General features: G+C 39.8%; 1 protein-coding gene across 8 annotated transcripts in view; it reads right to left on the minus strand.

Moving 5' to 3' along the window:
* LOC144013695 (glutamate receptor-interacting protein 2-like) overlaps positions 1-22,378 on the minus strand; it is a 39,017-nt gene that overhangs the window by 12,565 nt on the left and 4,074 nt on the right. For 3 of the 8 annotated variants that reach the window (XM_077512840.1, XM_077512846.1, XM_077512847.1), the window contains exons 2-12: positions 17,919-17,999; positions 16,243-16,378; positions 14,574-14,719; positions 13,623-13,709; positions 13,476-13,551; positions 12,118-12,263; positions 10,389-10,536; positions 10,129-10,298; positions 4,592-4,720; positions 1,588-1,749; positions 1,129-1,315 (exon numbers count right to left, since the gene is read on the minus strand). In XM_077512840.1, coding sequence (XP_077368966.1) covers positions 1,129-1,315; positions 1,588-1,749; positions 4,592-4,720; positions 10,129-10,298; positions 10,389-10,536; positions 12,118-12,263; positions 13,476-13,551; positions 13,623-13,709; positions 14,574-14,719; positions 16,243-16,378; positions 17,919-17,999 — 1,468 coding nt within the window. Of the gene's footprint in view, positions 1-1,128; positions 1,316-1,587; positions 1,750-4,591; positions 4,721-10,128; positions 10,299-10,388; positions 10,537-12,117; positions 12,264-13,475; positions 13,552-13,622; positions 13,710-14,573; positions 14,720-16,242; positions 16,379-17,918; positions 18,000-20,988; positions 21,361-22,378 lie in introns of those variants that run through there. The other 5 variants (XM_077512845.1, XM_077512844.1, XM_077512843.1 and 2 more) reach the window with 5 other exon arrangements.

The raw sequence follows: 22,378 nt of genomic DNA on the forward strand, positions 1-22,378 counted from the left end.
TTGGCGGTAGGCTTGCGAAGCGTGGTCTCTCTGACCGAGGCACCACAGTGCACGTGCTTCAAAATTGTTGCATTCTATTAGCTCGCCACTAGATGGCTCTAAATCCTACACACTGTCCTTTATACAGACTTCTAAAGCAAAGGTATGCGGTTATTTTAAATGCACAGTAATTCGCTCTGTTTTTGTGTTTTGTCTGACAGCAAACTTCAATTGGGAGTGGCAATAGATAGATTTATTTTTTTTTACAGTGCTCACTGTATCCCAATTACTGATGTTTGTTATGAGTTGAATTCACTGCCATCAATCAGCTCCATAATTTAGCTTCAGGTTTGGAAAAAAACATAACAAAACAAAAAACAATAACCTTGAACACATTTCAAGTGGAATTTAAATTAAACGTTTCTTGATAATATATGTGACCTCACTAGTCTAAACATGACATTCTGATTAATATTACATTTGTGGAATATGAGTTATGAAGCAAAATCCAGCCGTTTGTATCCATCTTAGGGAGTGGCCATTTTGCTACTTGCTCACAGCTCACCTGGTTTCTGAAGCTACACTGTGATTGTTTGTTACCTTAGACACTTTGATATTTTCAGTCGAGAGCAATTGGCAAAATGGCCGCCTGAGTTGGATAAAAAGGGCTGGATTTTGCTGCTTAACTCATATTCCACTAACACAGTAATAACCAGAATGCCATATTTAGACTAGTGGAGCTGCATAGAACATTATTGTCAAAAATTTTTGGGACTTCCCTTTTAAGAGTGCTTTATTGCTCTTCAGTGAAGGAACAATGTCAAACATAAACAACTGCTCACATTAAAATCCAAGCATAATCCACATTGTCCTCAATGAGCAAATTGAGTATTTATGCTCCTTTATCCATACGAAAAATGTTTGGAAGAGGACCAAAGCAAGAAAAAGCATCTCGTTATTTGTCCGTCGGCCTCATTTCTATCTGCGTGATGCATCTCTAATGTGTCTGCCTTCAAACCAAATACTCATGAGGCTAAAATTAGCCTGCTTGATGTGTCATTGCCTAGCTGAATGATTAGCACTCCAAGTTCAAGGTGACTCCCCATACTGTATATGATTTGTGTTTCCTATTTGGTGTCTGTACATTACCTTTCAGCCGGGCTGTCCGGTTCAATGAAGCGGATGATGGGAGGAGCCGAAAGAGTTTCTGTGGCAAAGACACCCCCCTGCAGCTGGATCCCAAAACCTGTAAGCGGATCCCCCCTCAGGATGACCTCGCTCACTTCCACGTGGAAAACCTGCCCACCAGGGCCCACAGAACTGGACGCCAGCGACACTACGTGAGGGAGGGGACATCATGGGGGAAGAGATTAATGGAGACATGGCACATAAACGCGATATCAGGAACTGGTGTGAAATAAAACAGGCATGTACTAGTCTACCACTCACGCAAGGTGACAGCAAAGAAATGAGTCATTCAGAAGGGTCAAATCACATTTTAGATTAAGACACACTGGCAGGATGAAACCACAACAAAAGTATTTTTAATGTAAACCTCTGTGATACTAATTCCCAGCAGTCTTGAACGCAGCACGAGTTTTGTCATACATGAGCTCTTGTGGTCCTTCTTCCTGTTCCGCCGCTTGCCGGTTGAGGTCCGAGGGCTGGTGGGTGCGGTGGGCACCATGGGGCACGGTAGCGTGCTGCTCCCCTGGCTGATGAAGCCTGAGGTGGCTGTGGAGGAAGGGGAGAAGCCACCACTCACCAGAGCTGCAGACATGAGACATTGCATTCTACTTAGACAGCCTTGGGTAGCTAACAGCAATGTTTCCCATTATTTAAATCAACCAAGGCTCATATTTTATATTAAAAAAAATGTAAGGTGGTTCACTAAATTGGGTGACATAATGATGCCATTTAATTACAGCTGGGTTTTAAAAAAAAATTTTTAAAAAATGAATAATCGATAGAATTCATTTTGCTTTTCAAGCCTGATACATTCACAAAACATTGAGTGTTTTTAATACAGTATCTTTTTTCCCATAAATTCATAAGAAAATAGAATTTTACGTGCTAATTTTATCTTACCATTTTGTTGAAATTTACTGTTCACATGAATTAAAAGTATTTTCTTACATTTATGAAAGACCTGACTTATTGCACTATAAGCCAATTCAGAATCTTTTTCATTTCTATTTACTATTATTGAATTAGAATTATTAACATGTTTTCATTAATAAGCTAAATCATTTAACCAGTTATCGTGTCAGGAGAAATTTTATTTAAAATGTAATGTTTGTGAAGTTTTTATTACGTTGATATTTAAAAAGAATTGATGTTCCATAATTAATATCATATTGAAGTGAAGTGAATCGTATCAAATAAAAATAAAAAATCAAATCAAACTGAACTCTCGTGAATCGAAATCGAATCCCTACATTTAATGTCTGAAAATTGTGATCAATCATCACCAAAACTTCAGCGTTTTCACTTTCATAGTTGCTCAGTTTAATGAAGAACACTTAACGTCCATAATGTCCAAACCATACTAATGTTTTCAGAGGTTGAAGTGATCAAAAAGCACAAAAGTCCACATTAATCTGGGTGACAATTGATGGCAGTTTTCAGACGTTATAAGCTTCTTCGCTATAGTGAGCGTCAAAGGAGAGGAAAAGGCTTAAATGTCTGGAAAATAAAACCCAAACGCCATTGGTCGTGATCGTTGTGATATTTTTAAAGGTCAAAGTAGGCATAAGCAGAGACGTCAACATGAATTTTGGTAAAGATTGATGCAGTTCTACGCTAAGCTTACGTTAAGCATTTGAGACTGTCCAACTCTATTTGTAAACAAACTTTTTGGACTGATATTTGTTTGGTTCACAAGCAATGCGTCTTGGCATCCTCGCGGAATACTCACTTTCATTTCCTCACACAGCACTTAAGGCACACTTTGAACATGAAAGTCAGTGATTCTAACTAGTGTTGTTCCGATACTGTTTTTTGGCCCCCGATACCGATACCCAGCTTTGCAGTATCGGCCGATACCGATACCATACTGATACTTGAGGTTTTTTTTTCCTCAACATGAAAAAGCTGTCCTGCCATTGGTTCAGAGCATTCAAGGGCCAATAGGATATCTTAGATCGGCATGCAGTGAACATGTCACATATCAGTGAATGTCGTGCACGAGCAAGTCACAAGATGCTGCATCCAAAATCCTATATTAGCGTTGGAATTAATGGTATCGGCATGTTACTTGTGAGTACTCACCGATACCACTGTTTTAATGCAGTATCGGCACCTCTGCCGATACCAGTATCGGTATCGGAACAACACTAATTCTAATGTACTACAAGTGCATTGCTTATCACTAGTGGGCAGGGCCCGCCTGGGGAGGCACAATGTGTCCCTGGGGAACATAATTATTTATTTTTTCTTCTTTTGCCATACTAACTGCAATCTTTGCTGTTACAGACTAAAAACAATGTTAGCAAAGCTCTTTGTTATAAACTGATATGAATTTATTTTTTTATTTTTTTAAGGAGCCACATCAGGGTGTTCCTTTGGGGGCCGCATACAGAAAAATCAAAGGATGCAAGGGCCACTTTGACATTGTCCGGTTTTATTAAACACACTAAAACCCAGCAATCAATTATGTATTAGTTATTTTAGCAAGGATTTTTGTTGGTGTTGTTCTTTTAGTTATTTTTGACACCTGTTAAGGGCCATAAGGCAAGCAGTTTGGGATTTTTCCTGATTTTTTTTTTTTTTTGGGGGGGGGGGCAAATAGCCCTGCAACTTACTACAATAAAGCCACCCTTGCCCCACATTCAGAACCAAAGCAAGTAATTTGTAATAAGATTACAATTTTTAAAGCAGTGTTTTGAAACGCACCATAAAGTGGAGGAAATCATTTTTGCTTCTGAAACTGAAATACCTTAATTCATAACAATTAAGACAAGATCATTTTTTATTGCTATTAGCTGTAAATAGTTTTACCTATCGAGAAACGCTCTCAAAGTCTAATTTATGATTACTAGCAGTTGTCAGGTGTGCCACAACCGAACACTTTGTCAACACCCACAATCAATGGGGATGCAGGCCATGGCAAAAATTATTTTTCATATATGCTGAGGGCCACGAGATAGATAATGGATTGTGGGCCGCAAATGGCCCCCGGGCCGTGGTTTGGACACCAATTAAATTGTGTTTACATTTACAGTTGACCCTGGGCATTCACAGATTCACCTCATGCATTTTTTGTTTTCTTTTGGTTAAACTATTGCCCATTATTTGCGGAAAGTTATATGAATGGCAACAGATTAATTGCACCTTGCACCATCTCATTTCATTCTATCAAAATATGTCGCTGGCATAGACAGATGAACCAAAATACATTTAAATAAGTAATTTTCAGATTAACTAATGGCATTTGTCATTTCTTATTGCACTCTTATGGCATTCATTCACACTCATAGTGCATAGTATGTGACATAAAAAGGTATGTGGTTGTCGAGGTTTAGCAAAAGTATTGAGAAGAAAAAAGAAAAAAAAAAAAAAAGTCTCCTTCGATGTCTTGCCGGCAGCAACGCTGTCACAAACAATCACTTACGTTTGCAGTGGTCCTGCTGATTGTGTGGGTGGCTTGGGCTGCTCCATGTCTTGCCGTGGCTGCCGTGTGGAGGCAGGCAGAAGTTGCTGCTTTGGTCCCAGTGATGATGGCTGCTCTTCTGTACTTTGACTGCAGCGGCAAACAGGCACTTATGAGTAAAAGGCAGACGCACTCTTGTGTTGTGCACGTTTCTAAATCCTACCCATGAAATCACACTTCCATTCCTGTGTCTAAAAATTGTACCAAAACACACACCGCCTGTGGGATTATTCACAGCAGAGTAATTGATATTTCATGTCTTTCGCCACGGTGCACCTAATCCTTTGGTTTGATGTGTTAAGAATGTTTGACGCACGCTGATGCTAAGTGGTGGAAGGTGAAAATACAGAACCTTACTTTTACTGGCAAATTTCCAAAGAACTGCGTTGAAATTGGAAATCATGTTAAGGATGTCATTTTCTAAAAAGCCCCAAGGTGCAAAAAGGCTGAGCGCGAGTAGACGGCTGCGCATGATGCTGCTGTCCTGCAACAGGAAGCAAACACCCTTATTGGCCACAGCTGCATCCTTGATGTCTAATGAGTTGCAATGTCTCATTGGACAAGTGTCAAACTTGGGGCCAGATCCAGTCCTCCACATCGTTTTATGTGGTCCTCGGATGTTGGCTGAAAATTTGAGATTAAAAAAAATAAATAAAAAAAATCACAATTTAAAAAATAAATATATAACATAATATAAGGGAAAAAATAAAATAAAAAAAATAATATAAAGAAGAAACTGCTCAAACTAGATTGTATTTTTCATATTTTTCAGTAAGCCTCAGTAATAGTAGTTTGTTGCAGAGGATAAAGAATATATGACTGTGAGTACTGTTCTTGTGTATTGTCCACCTGCCTGTGTTGATGCACTAGTTGTGTTTCTCAATCAGGGGTCCGTTGGCCCCGAGTGGTCCATGGTGAAATTGAAAGGCGTCCATGAAAATAAAATATATATATAAAACATATTCTGTGGTAATTATAAAAATAGGATGACTTTATTTAAGAGTGACAATGACCTTTTTCTACCTAGGCCAGGGCTGTATTGAGTCCAGACTAGGACTCGAGTCCAAGCTTGACACATATTTTTTTGTTGTCATTGGCATTTGATTCGGACTTGACTCGGACATTTTGGTTTTTGACTCAGACTTGTTTCAGATTGGGCCAGTGGAGTCGCAAAATATATTTATCAACTCAACCAAGAGTATGTTTTTATTCCTGAGAATTAACGTCTTCCTTCAAAAGAAATTTGAAATAATGTTTTTCAGATGATCACATTAAACTGGCATTGACATTGGCCACCCGAAATTTCTCTAACTTTGTGGTCATGAAAAAAAGTATTTTTCTGTCTTAAGGTTTACTCTAGTCTTGATCTCATCTGGAGTTGGACATGGATCCGGACCTTGTGGACTCGACCTTGACTTGGACTTGATAAAGGTGGACTTGAGTAGAACCCTGACCTGAACTACTGTACGTAAAGGGATTTTTTTTTTTTATTCCATCTGTTTCACACGTGTAATTCATTATATTTCAATAAGAGATGCCTCTCCCATTTGAATTGTTCAAGTTGCTGCTTGACACTATTAATACAAATTCAATATGTTCTGCATCTTTTGTAATTATACTCACCCTCCCGTTTCACCATTTAATTCCTTCATCACGCTTTTATTGGGAAACATGTTTTGTTCTAGAAGTCACAACTGAAAACTCATATTTGCCTCAAAGATTCATGACTAAAGGCCATAAGGAGGATGGCATTCCTCCCTGTGATGGTTGGCCGTCATCCCTCTCAGTGTGGATGAACTCTTCCTGGGTGCTTTTCCTCACAGGGTTCTTCTGTGCCCCCCCATGTTGTGGTTTGTTTGTGCGTCTATGGGTACAATAAGGGTGATATGGGGGGGAGCCGTGGCTATTTCTTTTCATTGTATTATAGATGTATTAATTGTTCAGCACTTTGAGTTGCATTTGAATGTATGAAAGGTGCTATATAAATAAAGTTTGATTTGATTTGATAATGCAATTTCAAATGTAGTTTCTGCTATTTCGATCAACTTGCACTCCTACAAAAAAAAATTAAAAAAAATCGGGTGGTGTGAACATTCCTCGGGGTCAATTAAAAATATGCAAATAAGTTGAGAAGAACTGGTTTCAAGGGTGATACGTTGAGCACTACAACCCGGAGGCTATTCGTACACTCGTGTACTGTGTTTTGCATTGTTTGTTAGCATTAAGCTAAATTGCTGAAGAGAAGCTATGCAGTTGAACATGCTTTTGTTCACTCTCTGCCAAACAGCTGCTTGTGGTGAAGTGAGTTGACTCCACTGTCACCATTCAGCGCTTGCATGTCAAATTTGTGCTCTCAAGTCAAAGCAAAATATCAGCTGGCATCACACAATACTTGTAAGTTGGGTCAGTCCTATTTCAAGAATCCCCTGTATGTGGTTTTACTATTTGAATTGACAAAAACGATGCAGTCTGCAACAAAAATAAGCCCCCTGTCTTATTAACCACATCAGCCAGCTCCTGACAGCGAGAAGACATGGACTCAGATAACTGAAGCGTTCTTAAGACATCAGCTGACCTTTGTGTGTGGGAAGCACCTCAATAATTAGCTTCCTTCACAGATTCATTAAGACGTGTGTCACTGCACGCTAAATGTGACAGTAATCCTCGCCGCTTCTTCAGCGGGGGTCTAATCTGCCACAACTTGCTCACATGCAAGGCGGATTTGCCGCAACCACGGATGACGACACGACACAAGCGCATGATATGTTAGGCTCATTGAGGGAACCAGTCGCGTGCAATCCGAACGTGGAATGCTTCGTCCTGGAGTACTGGCTCCTATCTGATGGAGCTCTTGGCAGTTTATGCTAAGCTCACCTAGAGGAGACTCTTTAAGAAATGCTCTTTTTGCTCTAGACTGGTTGGAAAAAAAAATACTCCTAATCTCATAGTGGCTATATCAATCTCAAAACCCCCCACAGGAGATTAAGCACACTGCATTTTATGGTCATGCTTCTTGGGAGTAAATGAGCTGTCAAAATGTGGTTTTACTTCCGCAATATGACTAGAGTGGAGATTTGACTTGAGAGGACTGCTTCTGTGCTGCACGTTGAGGGAAGACAGTTAAAAGGCCAACAGGAGCTGCTTTGTCGCTGCACGTGGCTTGTAAAAGAGCTGAAGGATGGCGAATGACCACATAGTGGACGAAATGACCATGCGATGAGGGCAAACTGTCAACAATTAGAAAAGCGAAATTCCTTTTCTTGTCGCATGAACACGAGGAGGACGTGTGAGAGTGGTTTGCTGTTTGTATCCATCAGAAGTCCAGTGTGGGACTCAAAGCATAGGGATTAAGTCCTGTATTTCGTGCACGCACGCACACACTCACGCATACACGTGCACACACTGGCTGATTCACAGTGCACAGAAGAAGCAGCTGGGAGGCAGCTACACGGTTTACTTCAGCTCCACGTAAAAACAACGCCGAGAGCATGTACGCGATGTGAAGACAATGTTCTTCTTTGTCTTTTGTACATCTCATTAGCTAGATTTGTACGATGTAATGATAACGCTGGAATTGTCTATTATTTGTTCTGCCCTTGTAATGTTCAGTCACTGTAAAGAAGGTCCATTCGTCCATCCACGTATCCACATTAGGGTTGTGGGTGTGCTGCAGCATATCCCAAGACACATATCGGCAAACAATCATCATAAAACTAAGGTTGAAGTTTTTGTCCATAATTCCAAAGGCATGAAATTGCCGCAAAGACAATACGGCTCATCAGCCAAAAGAACAACATGCCTACGTACATTTTTCTTCAGCTGGAACTGTGCCCTTAGTCAACAGATCAAAACAGCAGTCTTTGCACAAAACTTTGCTAGTAAGAAAACTAATATCAGAAAAAGCCTCCTAGAACAGCTAGAATTTGTTTTGGCTTAATAAGAGGCACCTTAACTGTTGGCAAGTCAGCACACAGGTGATTTTCATTTAGCATGAATTTGAATGTGATTGATTAATTCTTGGATGGAATTACGAACAGTTCTAAATATCAGTCAGTGTTAGCATAATGCTAGGAAAAGCCTAGAACATCAGAACTGTATTTGTGCTTAACTCATTCACTCCCAGCCATTTTCACTGAAGCAACCCCCTTCACTCACAGCTGTTTTACTGGATTTTGACTGATGTTGCAAGGCACACAGAATATTGGGTTCTATTGCAATAAAAACAAGAGACCTACCAAAAGAACGATTAGAGTATTTTCTTTCATCAGGGGAGAAAAAAAAAGTATATTTGTACCTGTTTCTGTTTTGCAGCAATTAGCATGAGAATACAGCTAAGGTTAATCAATATTCGCATTCCTGGTGAAAACGTTGTCGAAAAGAGCTTTTTGGTCTCTTATAGTCTATTGCCACCTGCTGGCCGTTTTTTGTAATAACTACCTTTGCTTTTAGCCACGTCTTCATGTCAGAAACTGTATCTAACCCTTCTGTGTGCTCTAAAAACATTAAAAACATATATATACGTTTTTTGGGAATGCAGGACAAAGTATCAAAAAACGTATTTATACGTTTTTGGGTTTGAATAAGTTAATGAGAGGCCCTAAATGGTGGTAGGTATGACTCCTATTTAACATAAGTTTAAATGTGATTGTTTAATTCTTAACACAGCCACATGCCAAATAAGTGAGTCTGCACACTTTTACAACCACATTACATCAAACTTTTTTTTTCTTTTTTTTGTAAAAAAAAAAAAAAAAAAGAGCAATTTTGTTGTAGAGATGATAGGCAATATAATTACTGGATAAATTTTTTAAATAATTTATTTGGTGGCAATTCAACAGGGGAGTGTAGACTTTTTACATCCACTGTACATTCAAGGGATACTTTACTTATTTAGCCATTTTTGGCAGTCAAATATTATTTTGCCGATAATAAATTTGATATTTTTATTATTTTCCATGTAAAATTAGTACCTTTAAAAACACATTTGGCAACTTGCTGTCGACTGAAAATGACATCACAAGGGCTCAGGTAACCAATCACAGCTCAGCTTGTGAATGTCACATGACCAAACCTAGAAAACAGGTGAGCTGTGATTGGTTACCTGAACCCTTGTGATGTCATTTTCAGTCGACAGCAAATTGCAAAATCTGTTTTTAAAGGTACTATTTGTATGTGGAAAATAATGAAAGTATCAAATTAATTATAGACAAAATATTAACTTTTAATTGCTATAATGGGCTAAATAAGTGGAGTATTCCTTTAAGGTTTAAGCATGTTTAAAGGGGAAGTCAACACAACAATTTTCTTGACAATAATATGGTCTATGCCACCTCATTCGTTTAAACACTGTATTTGTGGAATATGAATTAAGCAGCAAAATCCATTCATTTTTATCCATCTCAAGGAGGCGGCCATTTTGCCACTTGAAAATGACATCACAGTCAGGTAACAACCAATAAGGTTTCAGCTGCTTTCTTAGCTCCAACTCCATGTCTTACCTGTGTCTTGTGGCCGGACAGGAAGTCTGCTCTGACTGGATGGGAGAATTTCCAGTTTGACAACATCAGTGGTGTTACCCAGAAGCTGCAAGGCCTCCATCAGAGAGCAGTGTTCCGTGCTGGTTCCATCGATAGTCAGCAGGGCGTCGCCTGCGTGCAGCGCTCCACACCTGACAGGATGACATAGCCAATCATAACTCTGGGAATATTTTTTTTTAATGTCGCCGGGCGGATTAGTATTAAAGATGAGGTAGCGTCACCTTTCCGCCACGCTGGCCGCTTTGATCTTGTCAATGATGATCACTTGCTTGTTCCTGTAGATGGATGTGGTGAGGCTGAGGCCCAGACTGGAGGAGGCCCCTTTCACGATCTCCACTAGCAGAGGACCTGAGGCGTGTTGCACCGCCTCTGCAACAAATAACACACATTTGATTCACAACAGTAAGTTCAGCCTGGAGCATAAGTCCAAATGTGGATGATTCCCTTTTGAACTTAGATAAATGATCTAGTCTCAGACTACACTTTGGCTGGTTGAGTCATGTCAGAAATTGGCCTCCTACTGCGCCCAAATGAGGTGACAATCACGAAGTTATTAGTAAACACTTGTGCCTTCAATTTAGCCAGATTAAGATGAAATCTAGCTAGGAATGTAATTGATTTCAAGAGTTGAGAACAAAAGAAGTTCATGATGAAGTTAATGATGCTGCTCCTGGCCAATAAGGGGCAGTACTGTATGATACTCGGCTAAACATGAAGCTCCTCAAAAGTCCTCAGTAAGCTGCAGTACTAGTATGAGTCATTATTTAAAAAGAATAAAGAAATATGTCTGTGAGTATTGTTTTGTACTCAATACGATACTAATAAGTTAACAGATGTTTTGGAGGTATTTTTTATAGTGTTTGTTTAATTTTTGTATATAGATATTGCATAGAAGTGTTTGGTGTGGTTGTTTAAATGTGATGTTTATGATTTATAATGAATTATTATTATTTGTTCACATATGAACAGAATTTTTATAATTTTGTGGTAGGAGTATTGCGCTTATATTTATTTTTATTTTGTCAAGCACGTAAATTGGGTTACCTTCGAAAATAAAAAATAATGGTAATACAAATGATATTTTGTTTCTTTTGTGAGTGTGTATAAATTACCGACGGAAGGGTACATATAAAAATTTCATCTAGTGGACAGTCACAGTAGTTGATGAGACTGATATTTGTAAGACTTTAACACACATACAAGCTAATCAACTGTTAGCATCAGAAAATAATTTGGGGTCTGGTTTCTTCATACTGAAAAAAATCCTGGATTGTGCTCCTACCTAACCCATTCGCTGGGTAGCTGTGGATTTTGAGCAGCTTGGGTTACTTTTACTGAAGGTTGGGTTAATTATTTCTGATACAACAGATTGTGTTAAAGAGCTGAAGCTGTTTGCCATTTTTGAGTTTTGTGTACTGACATTGACTTGAATTTAATGTACCATTCTTAAAAACACTGGGTCAAATCTTCAACCCAATGTCTTGGGTTCAAATAACCCAGAATTGACAACACTGGGTTAGCTTTTTCACCCAATTTGGGTAACTTTTGACCCAGCAGTTTTAAGAGTCTATAAAGTACATTCTTCTGTACTGTATCCCTCACGTATCAGTCAGCGGAGGGGTTCAGCTTGACATCTTGTCACCGTTGCATCGCTGGAGCTCGAAGGCACATAATGTTTGTCAACTGTTCATATCCAGCATTTTTATATAGGTCACGTTGGGAAAACGTGCTTGTTCGCAAAAGGCCCACAGAGGTTGGACAGGGGAAGCGAGAGATGACGGTAATCCATCCACGCTTTCCCCGTTGCTCTCGGGCCCGAGTGACTCCCCTGGTGGCATCTCCGGCACCGAGCCTCACCCTCGTCCGCGCAGCCAAACGGCCACATTATTTACCCTCAGAGCAACGCTGCCCTACCATGCCTCCACATATTCCCCGTGTGTGTGTGCTCACCCATGACAGAGATGTCATACTCAATCAGGAACAAAGCTTCCTGGCTGCTCTGCATCAGCATGGTCAACGCGTCAGCATGCTTCTCCCTGTTTAAAGGCATGCCGTCTATGCTCAATACTCTGTCGCCAGCCTTCACCGTGCCCTCCCTTGAGAAAGACGAGAGAGAGAGAGGGGACACATTAGCGTCCCATCACCAGTCACGCTAAATCATTAAACGGTTCCACATGAGCGAGGTGAGACGAAGGCTGAGCGGGATGACTTGAAGTTTGACCGTGTGTTTTAAGCGCAACGAGGAAAAAGTGTGATGTTGAGTTCGCCTGGGGAGGAGCAAGTGGCCTTTTCTGTTCTAGAGAAAGCTCACGTGTTGTGTATGCTGCCTTCATGCAGTGGTGAGCAAAGACAATGTACAAGAAACTTGAAAGGACATGCTTGTCAACCACCATAATTCGGTATATCCCACTGGACATCCTCCAGTTGTTTGTGTCAGTGTTGCCCAACAAGTGTGGAGAATTAGTTTGTAAATTCTCAAAATTCACCTGTTTCAAAAATAATGAATTTCAAAACATGCATTTATTCATCTATCTATATCAGCGACATATATTGATAGGCAGAACAATTAAATGTTCTTCCAGTAGATGGCAGAAGATACAATTAACCAGTGTAAGCAACACCTGTTGCCATCCATACAACAGATTAAAGTAAATTTGTAAAGTACTTGAAATTAAATAAACATTTATTAAATATATATATATGCCTTTTATGGTATTTTTGTCCGCAGGTGTGCTGTGAGAATTCTATAATGTCAAATCTTTGACTTGGCTCAATAAAAATTGGGAAACATTGGCTTGTGTCCCAAGTCTGTCACTCATCAAAGCTATTCATTTGCAATAATGATGACATTAACTATTTCAAAGCCTCATACAATATAATAATAATTTTGCCTTTTTTCCTATTCTTTTATACACATCACCTAAATAACCATAAATCACCATTGTGTTCGGATTTGGTCATGACTTCGTTAATACTGATGTTAGTTAGTTAGTTAGTTAGTTAGTTAGTTAGTTAGTTAGTTAGTTAGTTGCCTGCAAAGTCAGTCAGAACATGTTAAATACAACAGTGACCTAAGTTGATAAAAAAAAATCTGATCAAATGACTGAAAAACAACAAAGTCAATTTACAAACAATTTGAAAGTTGTACTCTTACAAAGATAGTTAGTTGCTAATAAGCAATAGTCAATCGTTTAACCAACGACTAGGAAAAAAAACATCTTGTACATGATATACATTTTATAATTGCACCATCAAATGCTACTATTTAATAACAAAATACTGAATAGAATGCAAAAACATGCTCTTACCTGTCAGCAGGACCCCCCGGTCTGACCTGGGTCACCACCAGAGGACGAGACCTGCGCCAGTCCTCATGAAAGCCCCCTTGAGAAGACCAAGAGAATTCAAGATAAATTATCTTCAAGAATAACACAATAAGATGGTGACTGGCGTACCTCTCATGACAAAGCCAAAACTGTTGCCCTCTTTGAGCAAACACACCTCTGTGGTTTTGCTTACGACTCCTGATGGATTTTGGACTGCTAGAGGAAAACAAATTAGATTAAATTAGAAACAGCATCTACAGGACATAATTTATAGTAAATATAGTGGATATAAAGTGGATTTAAAAATATTTTTCTCTTTTTTGAGGGGGAAGTTAAAATAATGTAGTTGCACAAGTGTGCACACCCTCTTATAACTTGGATGCTGCTGCATTCAGAATTAACCAACCACATTCAATAGCATACTAAATTTGAGTTCTCATACCTTCCACCATTTTAAGTGTCTCTGATCACTCCCAAACACATCTAAGACATTTTAATAGTCTTTCCCTGACATTTTCATTGCATTCTTGCAAAAGTATGACTATTGTTTGGAACTGATGATAATTTCCTGATTAAAACCGCAGTTCCAACTGAAGAAAAACAGATCATGATCATGCTTCGCTGTAGGTATGGTGATGTGTTATATGCTAATAGTGATGTGTTTGCAGCAAGCATAACTTTTGGAGTTAGTGGCCAAAAAGTTCACCCTTGGTCTCATCAGACCACAACACATTTTCACTTGCACGTTTGCTAGATTTTGTTATCATCCAATGAAACCAAGGTTAAAATTTTGGCATGGTTGTACTGACTCCAGTTTAACATGAACTTGAATGCGGCTGGTTAATTTTTGTGATATTTTATAAGAGCGTGTGCACACTTGTGCCACTCAAGTGATTTAGTTTTGCTTCTCGTCTTGAAAATATTTTTGTATTGTTAATCAGTCACATTAATGGTAGAAAAAGTTGATAACTGATCTTAATTGGATTCATTTGTTTAGCTCACAAAGACCTTCCATATGAACAGTGATGAGTGGAATTCTGATATCCACTGCATTTGTAAGTGCAGGGAAACTTAACGTACGTAATGGAGGCAGCTCGTACTCCACCTCCACGACAACTCGCTCCCCGATGTTCTTCAGCAGGCTGATAATCTCATCGTGACGAAGCTTGGACAGGTTGATGCCGTTGACCGACTTAATGTGGTCTCCTACATTCAGCTGGTCACTCCTGGTGGGAAGTGACAGTTTATTTAACAAGTTGCAAACATTTCATTTGAAAGTTTATATTGGGTCATGAAACACTTCAAGATGTCGGTTTCCCTTTTCATTCCCTTTTTTTGCAGTCAAGTGCCAAATAGCAAAGACAACTTTTACATTTGAAAGCTTGTAATCATTTGTAGCCTACAAAAAATGAAAAACCTCAAGAATGTCAGCTCTCAAGTGAGAGCTTGAGTCATCGTGCTACTCATTGCAGGACTAATTAATCGACCCCTTTTTCCGTTCTCACCTCCGGGCCGCTGCCAATGGAGGCTGCAGGCAGGCGTGCAGACATGCTAACAAGCAGAGCTGACTGGCCTGTCATCCAGTCGGCTCTCATCACACAATGTCACCGCCAGTCTCTCTCCTGTCCGCCCGCATGACTCTCCACTCAGTAAATTAGCTCACACATCCACCAAGCATGTCACACGCTGCTTAATCATCACCAAACGTGACTTTTTCCACGACATTTTGCTGTCGCGTGGTTGACTTTAGGAAAATGGGTGGAAGCAAAGTCAGAAAGTGAAACGTTCATTCGGGGTAAGTGCTTATGAGTAATTATTTAGTGAGAAGGGATGAGACGTCTTTTTCAGTTTTTTTTGTCAATAAATTGTGTTGAACGACAATTCAAAAGCAATATCTGATTTTCATTGGTTAATTTTCATTATATATTTTTTAAGTGTGTCAAAATTAGTGTGTCAATTTTGAGTTAATTTAGCAGGAATAAATTTAATATGAATGCATATACTTTTGGAAACTGGCGTCAAATTGGATTTTGCAATTTTAGAAATGTGCAGAATTTCACAAGTTACTTCATGTTAAAGATTAGATCGCTCTTACTATGAAAAGAAAAATGCACTAAGCTGTCCCCACGTCTTACAAATGCAACTATGCCATCTAGTGGCAGAAAAATTACCTCAACACAAATCAATATCCCACTCATTTTTTACAGTAAAGTACATATTTTAAATTTGAAATCAATTTTATGAATTATTATGAAATTATTTTGTCTGTAACTAAAAGATGCAGCCATAGTTATATTAGATTGTTCTTCCACTTTTATGTTAGCAAGAGTATGAAAACTTAGAAAAAAGATTTTATTGTACATTTAGAACAGATATAACATTTGCAATTAATTTGGAGTTAACTGTTGAAGTCCTGCGATTAATTATGATTAAAAAAAAAAGTACCCCTATTGTTTTTTAATTTATTATTATGTATTTTAGATTATTGTCATTATTAACAGAGCAGTACCAACAATTTGTTCAACATGTGTAAGCCCTATTCTGTTTCTCTGCATCTTTCCATTAAAAGAATTTTGCAGGGAAATCTCTGTTGGCATCCAGCTGACTTCACACAACAGAGAAGTCCTGCAGGTGAGCTAGCGCAACTTTGCAAGCATAAGCATGTTTGTGCAAGCGGACGTAAGTGGTGCGGACAGCGTGGCGTGGCTACATGCGCTCCGCCGCATCACCGAGCGCATGCAGATCTCACCTGGCAGCCAGCCCACCTGGCCGTAGGTTTGACACTCTGGGCTTGCCGTCCTTATCAGAGCCCCCGGAGATGGTGAGGCCGAGGTTGCTGCCTTCCCTTTTCATCAGGTCGACTGTCGTCACTCCTCGGTATTCTTCTGTGGGCCGAACATGTGGCGGGTAGAGCGTTAGCGTATCCTCTCAAATAACATTTAATTTCTTACTTTTTAAAAAAAAGCCTCCCATCTGGTGTCTGTTAAGTGTCATCAAGTCCTGCTTTGTTACTGTATTTCCTTGAGCATTTATTTTTCTAATGACTTTAACAGATATTTGTACTTTCTACTCCTTAGTTTCGCAAAATAAGCTTATTACATTTTTCATCCTCTATGGTAGATTTTGTCATGACTGGGTCACACCAGGGTTAAGTCTGGGTCATGACCGTGAGGTCAAGTGTCTGTTTTGAACTTATGTTTTGAACTGATGTAATCGGCGTGTAGTTTCAACTGATTTTTAGCTATGTGATGTCATGAGCTATGTGATATCAAGAATCTTTAATCTCTTTTTCTGGTCAACAGCCAATCAGATAATTCCATGTCAGTCCTGTTACCCACATGTCTAGCCACAGCCAATCCGATCATTTCACTGTCTATTTAAGCCAAACCGAGAAGTGTGTGTTTGTCGGATTATTAACTCTGTTCCTCGGTGTACTTCCACAACCCAAGTTAGCTTAGTGTCTCGCGATTCTTGTTGTTCCTCGTTTAGTCGAGTTGTGTCGCGTACTTCGTTGTTATTCGTTTAGTTAAATTGTGTCCAACCAACAGATTTGATGTAAAACAAACAAAAAAACGAAAACTAAAAACGTGACTAATAAAGATGTTGAGGCTTATTTCGGAGAATTGTTTCATGTTCTCGGCTACAAGAATACATCACGTTTTGTACCAGCCTAAAAAAAAAAAAATCATTATCTTTTGACATTCTAAAATGTTTAATCTAATATGCAAAGCACACATTGGACCCTATTTTGCGCTCAGCGTAAAAACTAGCATGTTTTAATTTTTGTGCAGGTGCAAGCCTCCTTTTGCATACGTATTTGGGAATTTGGTTCCAGCGAGTCTGTTATGACCCCACATTTAGACCGTGCACCTCACAAGTGCTGAATTTAAAAAGAATGTCAGCTGTGTTCAGTCCCACAATAGCACAAAGGTCCATTTCTAACTGTGCCTGTCTAGAAAAAAGACACACATACACATAAAAAGAAAAACTCCACCAATCGCACAATTCGACAGCACTTTGCGCTAGATTTGCGCTAGGCAGGAAAATAAGGCCCATTAGACTATTAGCTCATTTAAAACTCAAAACTTAAAGTTAAAAACTTTAAAACGGACTACGAATAAGTCATGCTAACAACGTAGCTGAAGCGGTGGTTAACATTGGTGTAAAATGCAAGTTCAATCGGAACTACTGTTTTCAACTGAGTCTTTTTTCCCCCCCGCAAAAGAATCCGTACTTCTGCTTAAGTACAAAGTGTGAGGACTTTTGTCACCTCTGTTTTTTGACACACATACCACACAAGCATATTTTCTCTCTCTGTCCAAATCTCTTGAGCGGCTCAGCATGCAGTCAGGTGAGTGCATCCGCATGCATCAAGCCACAGACAGAAAGCAAAGTGATGCACAGTCATGTTTGACTAAATTGTACCTGAAAGGCTGTGCCTCTGGGAAAAATGTGATTGGTCAGATGCCCCGGACTGCTTGTTTCCTTTCGCGTATGGTCCTTCATCTGAGGAGACAGCAAGGAGGTATGTTAGGAGGCACTGTGGTTCAATGGGGAGAGAATCTCTGTGGCAGATGGCCAAATGAACAAACCATTATGCACCTCATGACAGATGCTCATGCTTTTATTACCCTGAACTGCACCTTGGGTAATGTCGGGGCTGAGTGGATAGGCAGGCAGTTAGAGTTGAATAAGTCAGCAGCTTAATTCGTTATACTTTTTTTTATTTAAATAAAGTTGAGTGTTCAAGAATGATCAGTCCCAACTTGGCCCTACACAAGCCTATGAAAAGGTCAGATATGTTCGCTGTGGAGAGAAAAAAGCCTTTGAAAATCATTTTTGCTCATCACAAGAATGTATTTTCAGCAAGAGGGTTCTAATGCAACCACTTGAGCCTGAGGATTCTCCTGACGCAACAGCATGTGGTTAATGGACTGTTTTCTACATGTGGAGAAAATCATCATTTCCATGTCATTTAGAGCAGCTTCCGCAACGAGTGCTCACTTTGCTCTGCAGGGAGAAAATGTTTTGCTCCTTCCATTTCAGAAACATGCTGTATGTACTACGTGAGCAGTGGCCCTGTTGGCCGTCTAAAGACAAAAGTAGCTACACTCGAAAACCGCTCAAAAAGGGACCGACCTGCTATTGGGTCAATTTGACATAAGTTTCTGGGTTGTTTGCTAAACAACAACACAATTTTGGGGGAGGATTGTTTTGTAAAAGATTTTTTTTTTGGATTGGTTTATAAAAAAACAAAAAAAAAAAAAAACAGAAGTCGGGAGTCATGCTAATGAAGACACTGATTTGACATACACAGTTCACTGCGCATTATCTTTTCAGCTTCAACAATGACTGTGCACCAACTTAAGAGTGATGAAGAGCTGCATGTGTCAAATACTCAGTGGATCAAAACATTCATCAAAGTCATCACAATCATAATTCTTGCTGTTAGACTCCATCAAGACACTTCAATAATCTAATGAGATCCAACATGAGATCTGCGTGAAAAGGACTGCTCAAAACAAAAACGTTTGTACCAAGTGGAAGTAGCACTAAATCAAATTGCACTTTAATAAAAACATACATGACATAATTAGATGAAATGAGAGATTTTGAGACAGAGTTTGGCTTCACAATGAACATTGTGCTGCTTATTCATTCAAGTATGTCTTTTACGCCTCTTCGCTATTCTATTGTTATATTGTCGGCCTAAACTTCTTTGTCTTCTATTTGTGTTTATAAAAATTGTTGATTAAAGGGTAATTTAAAAAAAAAAAAAACACCACAACACTTATACTATTTGTTAGCTTATCTCTGACATCCTTACGCGTTAGCATTAAGCTAGCAAGCTTAGCCTACTTTAAAGAAAAGTGTTGTAGCTGTTTTAAATACACAATGTGTCATTCACTTTGTTTTGTGTTTGAACAGCTTGAAGACTCTTTTTTTTTTTTAAATAAAGTCAGCTTTATTATCAATTTCTTCACATGTGCTAGACAGAAAGTAATCAAAATCATGTTCACCACCAAGACACAAGTCAACAGTAAAGTGTAGCAGTAAATAAACTAGATACAGTAAAAGACATCTAACAACTTAAAGTAGCCTATAAAATAATCAATAATAGTGATTTACTATATCTACTAAATTGCTGTTCGATGTATGAACTGCGTCGAGTCCACCGCCACCATACAGTGGCTGTATCTAATCTTAATGCTCACAAGTCAAAGCAAAAAAAAAAAAATCAACCAAACTATCGCTCAGGTCACTTGTATCTCAAGGCAACACCGTGTATTTGTTGTGATTGTAGATGGCACTCATGTAGAACAACAATGCTTCGTCCTGAGGGTTGCTTGCTCTTTTATGGCTCTCATTGAGCTTGAGGAGAAGGAGGAAGAACAAAAGCAATATAAAGGGGCAGTCCACGCGGTTTGGGGGTTTTGTGTACCTTGCTCAAGGGATTCTCTGCTGCACTCGAGAAGTGACCTGGCACCTCTCCAGCACGTTTTCAACCTGCCATCTTCTGGTCAGCAAGCCAAGACCTAACAGCCAAAACTGAGCCACCCACTACAACGAGAGGACCAAAAGGACTGAACTGCTCTGCGGGCATCAAACTCGCTGTCTTTTCTCAGCCTCCACCACATCAAGTGTCCGCATCCATCCACTGTGTTGATGACTGAGAGGCACAGAGGATAAAACATTTGTGGCCTGAAACCTCTGCAAACTTTGTTTTTCGCACAGCCCCATGAGTCATACCTAACCCACAGTCTTTTGTTTACTTTCCCGTGATGTAAAGATTTGCATAACATGGTATTTTGCACACATCCTTGCACAAATATCCGTCGCGCTCGCCCAGAGGTACGAGCGCACGTACCCAAAGTGAGTGACACATCACAAACATGTTATCTTGGGCAAAAGCCTTAATACCATGCGGATTCCTGGGGGCCTTGACAGTCCAGCAGCTGCCACTGCAGTCAAAAGGCAACATTAGCTGTGGGTTACGAGGACCCCAACGTGCCGCACGTGACGGGCCGCCACTGTACCACTGTCGCCTTCCTCCCCGAGGCTTACAAGAAGCATCACTCGCCCTCAAGATGCTCCGCTCAAGCTGATTAATAAACAGCCCCGATGGTGACTGTGAGTTTGCCAGAAGAGCTGCATGTCATTGCAATCTAATTGCGGATTCATTTATGAATATACATAAGATGAGTAAATGAACTTTAAATCAGAGTACTTCCTGCCAAGCACATACGTTAGGATGTAGGTTAAATATGTGGCGAGTAGGCGGGGGTGTGGCAGAAATGTAGCGATGAGGTCATGATGCTATTTTCAGATGTCGAACCCGATTCGCAGACAGGCCCAGTTCACATCTATATCGGTCCCCATAACACTTGGCAGGAGGGCAAGCGGCGCCGGCTGGACGCGCTCGCTGACGCTCACATGTCCTGAAATATATTTAGTCTCAAACATTCACCTTTTAAACAACAATCGCCTGTCTTACCATTACCGTTCTTGGAGTCTCTCCTCAGACCACACAGCATGGCTGCAGCTGCGTTTTTGGGAAGTCACCTTGTTTATATGAAGTCCACCTGAGGAATAAGTTGGTGATTGGGACCTTTCACCTGCTCAGATACCAGAGGAACTCCATCTTTGGTCCTTGGGCCTTCTCTTTTTATCCTTGGCCAAAGTGAAGCCCTGATCCTCCAAAGCTCTTACTTAGTAGTACTTTGACGCCCAAAAAAACAAATCTAGTAATTTCTGTTTTGGCATCAAATCCAAAACAAAGAGATGAATGCATCCTTTTCTTGCCATTCTCTTGCAAAATGTTCGTCTCTTTCCACTGGATTTATCATTCCCCTTCTCATGTGCTCACAGACTCACACATAACCCTCTCTCTCTCTCACACACACACATACACACACTCTCTCTCTTTGCCAGAGGGGCTCAGTGAGGCGGGAGCACACCACTGTCACTGCTCCCTCCCCCTCCACACACACGCGCAGTCTTCATCCATTTCCCACCAAATCAAACAGCCTTCATTATGTGTGCACACATACATATCAATTGCTCACCACGTGCACTATAGTACACAACAGCATACGAGCACTTCCAGAGGGGTAATCGTGTGTGATCGTGCGGCTTCAATGAAGAGAAAGACATTTAGTCTGACATCCGAGCCATCTGAACAGAGAACGTAACGGATCTGTTGGCGCAACCGCTGCCACACCTGTCGAAACATTTGTCACGCGTGCGCTCCTCGACGCCTGGCGCTTCCTGAGTCTGCATCTCGCACACATGCAGGACAATCTGGAGCATCGGGAGAATTCCCGGCGGGCCGGGCTGCTTTATGGGTCACACAAGGTCAATTCTTATGGCGCTTTGGTTTGTTTTCAAATCGGCAAATAATATGACTTCTTGTTGTAATTGGAATTTTTACGTGCGTGGAGGGTAGGTCATTATATACAGAGGGCTGCAAAAGTAGGTATACAGCAAGGTTATTTTAGTTAACTAAAACTAACTCAATAACTCAAATTAAAAAAACACTTTCCTTCACGAAATAAAATAAAAACAAAAATGCTTTTTAAAAAACGAAAACTAACTGAAACTCATTTTACATTTACAAAACTCACTTAAACTAACTATAATTATAATGAAAATGTCCCTAGTTTTCGTCTTTGGTCATTAAATTAATACATGAGCCTGTGGGGTTGATTTTAAATGTGATTTAAGTATATTTATTTCAATATTAATCGGAATAAGTACGTTTGACAGTTGACGTCATAAAAAAATGACATCATTAGCAGCAGCCAATAGAAAAGCACCTTCAGATGACGTCACCCCCCAGGTGCCAATTTTGCGTATTTGACTTTTGGCTCCAATGGCTAGCCTTG

Source organism: Festucalex cinctus, chromosome 2, assembly GCF_051991245.1.
Source record: "Festucalex cinctus isolate MCC-2025b chromosome 2, RoL_Fcin_1.0, whole genome shotgun sequence".
Lineage (NCBI taxonomy): Eukaryota > Metazoa > Chordata > Actinopteri > Syngnathiformes > Syngnathidae > Festucalex > Festucalex cinctus.